Here is a 9,366-nt window from a genome sequence, read left to right as displayed (position 1 = left end):
CTCTAAAATATTATCATATTTTAATTTTATAATAGGTATATTTACTCTAGAACCAAAATTGAGTGAGTTCTACTCAGACTGCGTAAACGCATTTTGTCATATGTCGTACGTGTACAAGACGGAGACAACACATGCGGATGCAACGTCCTCTTAATCTGTAAATTTACTATTTAAAATTTAAATATATTTATTTTACCAAATATTAAAAGTACAGTATCTAAAAGTGTATAATGTTATTTGGATAACTTTTCAATACATACTATAGTGTATACTAATAACTCAAATTCATATGATGTCACCTGGCACCTATAACACTAAATAATATTTATTATAGTTAATTCATTTTAATTACCATCTAATAAATAATATAATCTTAAATTATTTATCGATAAATTTATTTTACTTAATATTCTATAAATTAATGAAAATATATCTTAAACCATTTTAAATACTAATGGGCTATATATTAGAGTATTAGACTAAAATATGCATGATTATCAATTATCATCAACTTATTTAATTGCAGTTCATTTCAATAAATATTGATCTGGAATGAGAAATAAAATACAAATTATCATGTATTACAAAAAATATATTTCAAAAAAGAAAATCCACTTTAATATTTAATTATTATTTAATATTTATACATAGACAAATATAATTGGAATGTAAAAAAATATATTAATTTGATTTGTGCTTATATTAAAAATACAAAAATAAGTTTTAAAAAAAATGATCGAGTACTCTCCGAACACTCACAAATTTATCACAGTTATGTAAACAACTAATAATCTAAATTAATTCTAATGGCCCTTATAAATTGGAATAAATCAAAACTAAATAAAAATAATTCTACAGGACGGAACAATGTTCAGTGATGTTTAAGTACATAAAAAAGGAAAATATACAAAAAAAATTATAGAAATTTACCTGGGAAAATGTAAAAATTTCATTTCCATAAAAATATGATAAATATTTTATCCACCAATAATTGTAAAAGTAAAGGCAAATTAAAAAATTATACAACATTTTCGCCTTGTTTTCAATGGATCACCAACAATCACATCTTCAGTATCACCAGCAAATCTATTAAATGCAGCTTCTGAATCGGATGGTAGATCTGTACTATTAGAAAGAAGACCAGCTGCTGCACGAGTTTGTGCTCGTTGTTTTTTCAACTCAGCCAAAGTACCTGCATTGATAGTTACCGAAACATGTATGTTTATTTTACCATCACTTTCTGTTGTATAACAAGTTTCAGCAGCTGGACCAACATCAACAGATTCCAACTGCGACTTTTCATCAGTAACGTCTTCACCTTCAGGCTCTCTACGTTCTGTAGTAGGAATTATTGAAGGAACAGGAATAGGTACAGGAACAAATGAATCAATTGATGAATCTCCTTCTAAGTCACTAGTGATACGCTCATTAGCTAAAAATTTTTTTGCAAACTAAAATGATAAAAAAAATAATTAATTTTTATGTAATTAAATTAAAATTCTTATTAATAGATAACTTTACTCACATTCTGAGCTTCAACTCTTAACCTAGCTTCTTCTACTGCATCCTTTTTAGATGTCAGCGTTTTTTCTCTAATAGATGTTCTTCGAACTGATTGAGCTCTAGTGTTATTTGATTGTGTACGCCGAACTCTTCTTCTCTGAGCTTCTTTTTTGGTCTCTTGTTCATTACGCAATTGTAATATACGATCACGTAAATCTGGATCTTCACAAATGTCTGCAGGTGTTTCATCATTTTTTGTCTTAGCATTCAAATCAGCACCATTTTGAACCAATATTTCCAACACTTCCAACTAATTACAAGTGTAAATTTAAACATAAATTAAAAACAATTTAAGTAACTCATTTACATAAAAAATGTTCAGGAATCCATCTTAGAAAAATGTATTCATTTATTTATTCAATAATATTACTAAAATTAATTAAACTATGTCAATAAAAAAAATACAGGAATATACAATAATAATAATAATAATATTTAATTTCTTTTGGTATCTGCCTATAATTTGGAAGTTGAGATAATTTAACTATTCTATGGATACAAAAGTAGCCTTAAACTATATTAAAATTTACCTCTGAATTTCCATGAAGAACATCAACTTAATACATAAAATATAATGTAATTTGTATAGCAGTCATTTTGGAAAAATATATATTAGCGTATAACATTCTTATACAGGAATTATTCAGGATCAATTTACTGTTTAATAATAAAGGAACTTCAATTATAGGGATGACTAAAATATATATGGAATAAAAGTTTACAGAACTATTGTTATTTTTCATTATAAGGAGTTTTCTGTCTTTTAAGAATCCACTATAACAAAGTTTTACTGTGCACCATAATTCAATATAATATAAAAATCAATGGTTCTAACTTAGTGATCTAATTAATAATTAAAATTGAATGACTCAAACATTTAATTTATCAAAACTATACTTACATGACCCCAACAAGCAGCTGCATGAACAGGTTGCCATTCATCAGAATCTTTAACATCAGTTGCAACGTGGTTATCTAATAAATATTCAACAACTTTTAAATAACCATTGGCAGCAGCAATATGTAACTAAAATATAATTAAATATTCAATAATGTTCTTAGAAAAAAATAGGTATACAATATATATTACAGGTGTAGCTCCTTGATGGTCATACGATTCTAGTAAATAACTTTGATTATTTTCAACAGCTTGCTGGAGTTCTTGTAACATTCGATGTTCTGTAGTGGAACGTGTGTTATCAATCAATTGTTGTGTTACACCTCGTCTAGCCATTTCACTCTCAATAAGATCTAATGCGGCTTCATCTTCACAGATATCATATGGCATATTACCATCAGCATTTACAGAAAGTAAATTAGCACCCCTAAAATAAATTATTAAAAATAAACAGCGAAGCAAAAAAAAAAAAAATAAATAATAACATACTTATCAATAAGATATTTAATTAGGTGTAAATGAGCACAAGTAGCTGCTGCATGTAATGGAGTCCACTTTTCGCTATCTTCTGCATTAACATTAGCACCAAACTCCACTAAGAGTTTCATCATTTGTTCATTATCATCAATACAACACTACAAAAATTAAAAATTAATAACAATATATATTAATAGTTTAGTTGTTTAAAACAGAAACCTAGACTAATTAAAATTTTAAAACACATACTACAAATAAAAATTTAAAACAGTTACTATTTAATTTTATTTATTATTTTGATAAATAAACACCTTAAAGTGTTTAAAAAAGTGAATAAAATGACAAATTTAGAATTGTATAAGTATGGTAATTTAATGATGATATGGTAAGAAATAATGTCATGTACTATACTTGTATCAATTACACAATAGATTGTAATTAATTTGAGGCTTCCATCAAATTTCATTATAAATGTATTCAGATTATTTACATATTACGATATAAGAGATTTTAATTTTATAATTGTCATATACCATTCATAAAAATATGTATAATTGCCAAGAAGAAGATATATGTATTTTTATTTTCTATGTTTATAAATAAATTCATAAACTATTATAATAACAATTGTCAATCACAACTAACAACTCAATCTCGATTCTGATATGATATATTAACATATTTTAGTTTTAGTGTTGTAGTATTTTTGAATTGTTGTATGATAAAATATATTAATTATTAATTTATTTATTATACAGAGCTAGATAAAATTAAAAATTAAATGTATTAAATATGATTTTTTTTTTGGTTGTACATATTTTTTTGTTCTAAACACCATATGATACATTTAACATTTATTATTGAAATAAATAAATAATTTACTATAAAATAAATACATACAATGAAAAAAAAACTACTAAATAAAAAATCAAATTTAATACATTTTTTCTAAATTATTCCTAACTTTAATTTTGCCAATTTTGGGTTTAGAATACAAGTTATAGATCAAAATTATTTAAAAAAAAAAATCAAGTTGTACTGAGCATGCGCAAAATACATGAGTTACATCAGTTGTAAGTTATAATAATTTATGACCCATTAGTCTACATCCTACAAATAAAATTGAAAAATATTTACAGAGTAATGAGTGATAGGGAGTACCCTGTTTCCGTAGACACGCGATATATTTATAAAATTGTAATAATTACAATGACTTTAATTTTTGAGTTCATATTAAACAATAATTTACCTGATGCAAGGCAGTAAGCCCATCTTCATTTGTAGCATCTGGACTGACCTCTTTGACCAGAAGTCTTTTTACTGAAAACATTTACAACTCTTAGCTCTTATTTTGCATCAAATTAATTTATAATAATTTATTTATGTCATACCTTCTTCAATATCATTTCTAGAAGCAGCTTCCAACAACATGACATTGTCACTGAAATATATATGTCTATTGTTGCGTGGTGGAGACGACCGTCGACGTTCGCGATCTTTTTGGGCCCACAGTCGTAATTGTTGAACTCGACGCCGTCTAGCTAGAGCCAACCTATCTGCCGTGGGCATCCGCTCCAAATGAGACATTTCTAACACTAACTCGGCATGATCCATTCTGCTTAAAGCGCTTTTGATGCAAAAAATTCAAGTGATTTCTATCTAAGAAACGTTTAATACCGACTGACCGGTGACACCATTTCTTTTTACTGTCACCGGTTTGATTTGCATAGTTGAAATGTCCATTATCGTACACGGTGGTGCTTCTCAAACTCAGTCATAAAATAACTGCAATACTCAATATGCAAAATTAAAAGTTCTATATTTTACGGTAGACATTATTCTGAAAAATATCCAACAGGATGAGATTCTTAAATCAGTTAAATCCTAACTAAACGACTAAATCTAAAATTAACTAAAAAATAATAATAAAATACCGTTGTTTTTGTTATCACATGTGTGTTATCAACTATAATTTTCACAGTGGTTTTACTGTGTTTATCGAAAGCAACAACTTGCTTCGTGGCGAATGTCTGTAGGGCTACGTAAACACGTGCGAAAGAATTCGCGGTGAATTTGAAAATTTCTAGTCACTTATAGTTATTATGAATTTATTACCTATTTTATATTTATGTAATAAATATTATAATATTATTATTTTCAAAATGTCACCAATTAAACTAATATTTGTAATTGACATTTTATTACAATTGAAATTTATTTAAATTAGGATTTAGTTTACAATGAAAAAAAAATAAATACAAAATATATAAAATTATGAATTAATAAAAAAAATATTTAAATCCTATATGATAAGCTAAAGTGGTTAAAAATCCTATTTTTAGTGTATCAAGATCAAGAACACAATAAAAATAAATTTGCCTGCATTTTTTTCAAACACTGTTTTTGGCTGCAAATTACTTAAATCATATTGTTCTAATTTTGTTACGTCAGAATCTATCTCAAGCCGGTTTTTTTACATCTTATTTCGCGTTTGAGTATTATTAGTTTATAAATATAAAACCGAGATATAAACGGTCGAACGTAACACCGTTAATCATTTACTTTTCGATTTTCATAATATTTTAATATTTTAATTTTTGCTTTTGCTTTTTACATAATTGTATTTTTTATAATTTTTTTTCCGAACCACATAACAATACCAATATGTAAATTTAAAAATCTAATGGAGACTCAAGCAAACAACAATTGAGATATTACATGATATATCGCGATCAAATTTATTTTCTATATGGGTATGTTTTTTGTTATTGTTAGTTTAATTAAGATGAAGATAAGTGTTTTTAATGCCTAAGGCCGTACCTGGGGGGTCAATGCCCCCCCTTTAGAAATTTGTTCATGTTATATTATGTGGTAGTAAAATAACTATTTCAATTTCTGTTTTAATCAAAACACAATTTTTTTAACTTAACCCCCCTCTCACCGAAATTAATTTCCAGTTATGGCCTTATTAATGCCGAAAGTTATTTCGTCATTTTCTATCGCTTGCATAAACAATTTTGGTCATTTTTAAAGGGCATTATTACGTTGAAAAGGTATTTTTGATAGTTTTCGTGGCATTTAAATACGGACCTAATAATAATAACATAGTATCGTATTATTAAATATATTATTTTAAAAATATAATAAATGTATGTAATGTTTTCATCAAAAAATTAATACAATCTTAAGTAATACTACTAATAAAATACATTATTTTCATACCACGTTTAAAGATGTATATTGTCATAGACGTATAAACTTAGTAGTTAATACTAATCAGTGTTGGGAAAGAACTCGTTCCAAAAGGAACGGATTCCTGGAACAAGTTCTTTTTGTAGGAACGAAGCTTGTAACTGATTTCTTTAAAAATAAAGGAAAAAGAATATGAACGAATTCTTTATATTGAGGAACGTGAACAAAAATCACAGTTCCTCTTGAAACTTTAAAAAACAAATTTTTCATAAAAATCAGATAAAATATAGACAAATTAAATCTATATTATTAATTACTATACATTTTTATATTTTTATATATTAATTCAATTGCTTAGCACTCAATTGTTGTTTAGATTCCTTTTTTAAAATTCTAATAATCGTTTATCATTTTTATCATTCATTTATTGATATCAAAAATAAAAAGGTAATATTCTAAAACCACTAAATTGGGTAAGTTAAAAAAAGTGGAACGCGTTTCTATTATAGAGGAACTGAACTTGGAGTGAGTTCTTTCATTGAATAAGGAACGGGGATCTGGAACGAGTTCATGTATTGGGAACTGAACGAGATCCGTTTAAAAAGGAACTTTCCCAACACTGATACTAATTAGTTTAACTATAGTTTATAGATCTACACTTCGATCTTAGCTGATAGGTTGAGACGTTTATAAACCTAAATGTTTATGCCTATTGGACAATGGACATTCCGTGACCATTGTTAAACACTGAATACTGATGCATAGAAAAAATATGTCAAAAAGTCTATCAACATTTCTAACGTATCGTTAGAATGTTATCGTTTTGTTTGTAGATCGGAACATAGAAACGAAAATAAGTACGAAACTGGTATGGTTTGTATTAGTATCAAGTGGAGTGTTAATTTTAATTTACGGAAACGGTTGTCTTTCATAAGACCAATGCATCGTGTTTTGGTGACTGATATTCATAAACAATTTATCTAAAACCATAGTTTTTAGGTTAAAAAGAGTTCAAGACTTCAAGTAGTTGCATAAAACAACTAAAACGAATTAAGTTAAAGTAAATTTAATTTAATATTTAAAGATCAGGGTTTAAACAGGCGAACAGTTCGATCCGTTCGTTTTTGGAATAAGTATAAGTAATAACGTAAGTATATTTAAGTATATATTTTATAGTTATTTGTTTAATATCTCGAAATAAGTGTACCTGTTTGCACTAGTTTAAATGAGTACATATACCTAACTGTAAACACAAATGTATGTGACGAGTAGTATGTTAAGCCAATATGGCTTTAAAACCAATTGAAATTAGTAAACAATACAAAGTTGGACGTGATTCTAACACCAAATATTAACTGTATGTAAATGTTAATACAAAACTGAATAGTGAATAGTCGAATGTTCAAATTTTCTTTCGAATTTTTCTTCCACCCTCTTCATTTATTTATGTATATTATTTATAAAATGTTCTCATAAAAAATTAACTTGCAATTTAAAATATTTAAATTAATAAAATGAAGTACCTAATTAATCATTCTAAAGTAAACTAAAATGTATGGTACCTACATTAATCATAATTTAGCAAACTTAAAATGTTGTTATTGACTTATTTAATTTATAGTAATATATTTTATATTTTCTAAGATTATTAACATTGTCAATCAATATTGTTTATAATAATTTCCATGCATAATTTTATGTAAAATAAAAATATATGATAAATGGATCTGTTAATTTTGAATAAAATACCCTATTTCATGTTTGTTATATATTTTTTAATTTTACATTAAATCAATATAGTTATTTAGTTTAAATGTACAAATTATAAACATTGTTGATTAGGTAATACAACAATTTAAATTATAGATTTATGAGTAATTATATGTAGACAGTAATATGTCTGTAATGCAAATTAGTTGACCATTATATATTGTAGCAATTTTATCTAATTGACATTAAAAAATCCTGTCAATCTTGTGATAGGATGATAGGACTTAAATTTAAAAATGTAAATCTTAATATGTATGACCTACATCAAAATTTACATGTTAAGAAATATTTTAATACTTGAATTTATTTGTAATGTATACAATTTTTTTGTAAATAGGACTGGTTGGGAATATATTGTAATTCAATAATGGCAGTCCGAGCACAGTTTGAAAACAACAATGAAATAGGAGTATTCAGCAAGTTAACAAATTCCTATTGTTTGGTTGGAATTGGTGCTTCAGAAACATTTTACAGTGTATTTGAATCAGAATTATCTGATATTATACCAGTTATCCATGCGTCTGTTGCTGGATGTCGCATTGTTGGCCGTATGACAGTTGGCAACAAAAATGGGTTACTATTACCTAATTCTACTACAGATACTGAATTGCAACACATACGCAATTCATTGCCTGATAACGTCAAGGTACAACGTGTAGAAGAACGTTTATCTGCCCTAGGAAATGTAATGGTGTGTAATGACTACGTAGCACTAGTTCATCCTGATTTAGACAAGGATACAGAAGAGATACTTTCAGATACTTTAAATGTTGAAGTATACAGACAAACTGTGGCATCCAACTGCCTAGTAGGTTCATACTGTGCTATTTCTAATCAAGGAGGATTAGTACATCCTAAAACTACAGTGGAAGATCTCGACGAATTGTCCGGTCTGATTCAAGTTCCCCTTGTGGCTGGAACAGTAAACCGTGGTTCAGATGTTGTAGGAGCTGGAATGGTTGTGAATGATTGGTGTGCAGTTTGTGGTACAGATACTACATCAACAGAAATTTCTGTCATCGACAGTATATTTAAGTTAGATCCAGACGGTGTGCACAAAATGAAAAAACTTAAAGGTCCACTTATTGATAGTATAAAAGCTTCAGTAATCATTAATAATTTTAAAACACACTTTATGTTTATACTATATATATTATTAATGTACTTTGTAATAAAAAAAAAAAAACTGTTAACAAAATAATTGAGCATGATTACACTGTATAAATTATTTTTTATGTCCTGAAATAATACAAACAATTCCATATACACAGTTATTATTTAAAAATATAACCACCTATGCTTAAAATAAGTAATGACATAAATATTATTAATTTACACATATATGGGAAAAAACCTATTATAAGAAAAGTATTTTAGATCACCTATAAGTTTTAATGTAAAAGTTAAAATACATTACCTACTACGAATGTACATAATTTTAATGAATTTATTATTTTAGATGAGAG

The 9,366-nt window shown here is 26.8% G+C and overlaps 2 protein-coding genes across 2 annotated transcripts; one reads left to right on the top strand and one right to left on the bottom strand.

Annotated features, from left to right (window-relative positions):
- Positions 1 to 617: 617 nt before the first annotated feature.
- On the bottom strand, positions 618 to 4,864 carry LOC113549805 (protein phosphatase 1 regulatory subunit 16A). The gene is made up of 7 exons (XM_026951273.1): positions 4,330 to 4,864; positions 4,188 to 4,258; positions 2,951 to 3,096; positions 2,654 to 2,888; positions 2,465 to 2,590; positions 1,526 to 1,813; positions 618 to 1,451 (listed from the first exon to the last, which is right to left on the bottom strand). The coding sequence occupies exons 1-7, from the start codon at positions 4,550 to 4,552 to the stop codon at positions 1,011 to 1,013; spliced, it is 1,530 nt and encodes a 509-aa protein (XP_026807074.1). The 5' UTR covers positions 4,553 to 4,864; the 3' UTR covers positions 618 to 1,010.
- Positions 4,865 to 7,085: 2,221 nt separating this feature from the next.
- Positions 7,086 to 9,119, top strand: LOC113549807 (eukaryotic translation initiation factor 6). The gene is made up of 2 exons (XM_026951275.1): positions 7,086 to 7,277; positions 8,238 to 9,119. Exon 2 carries the CDS (start codon positions 8,268 to 8,270, stop codon positions 9,099 to 9,101), a length of 834 nt encoding a protein of 277 aa, XP_026807076.1. The 5' UTR covers positions 7,086 to 7,277; positions 8,238 to 8,267; the 3' UTR covers positions 9,102 to 9,119.
- The last annotated feature ends 247 nt before the right edge of the window (positions 9,120 to 9,366 follow it).

This window comes from Rhopalosiphum maidis, chromosome 1, assembly GCF_003676215.2.
Source record: "Rhopalosiphum maidis isolate BTI-1 chromosome 1, ASM367621v3, whole genome shotgun sequence".
Lineage (NCBI taxonomy): Eukaryota > Metazoa > Arthropoda > Insecta > Hemiptera > Aphididae > Rhopalosiphum > Rhopalosiphum maidis.
This window is presented reverse-complemented; position numbering and strand designations above follow the sequence as displayed.

Bases quoted from the DNA above. Each gene is read 5' to 3' on its own strand.
- LOC113549807 (XM_026951275.1), top strand. From the start codon at position 8,268: ATGGCAGTCCGAGCACAGTTTGAAAACAACAATGAAATAGGAGTATTC.
- LOC113549805 (XM_026951273.1), bottom strand. From the start codon at position 4,552: ATGGATCATGCCGAGTTAGTGTTAGAAATGTCTCATTTGGAGCGGATG. The intron at 4,259-4,329 runs GTATGACATAAA...AAATGTTTTCAG, and splicing joins TAGAAATGATATTGAAGAAG to TAAAAAGACTTCTGGTCAAA. The intron at 2,889-2,950 runs GTATGTTATTAT...AATTTATTTTAG, and splicing joins ATTAAATATCTTATTGATAA to GGGTGCTAATTTACTTTCTG.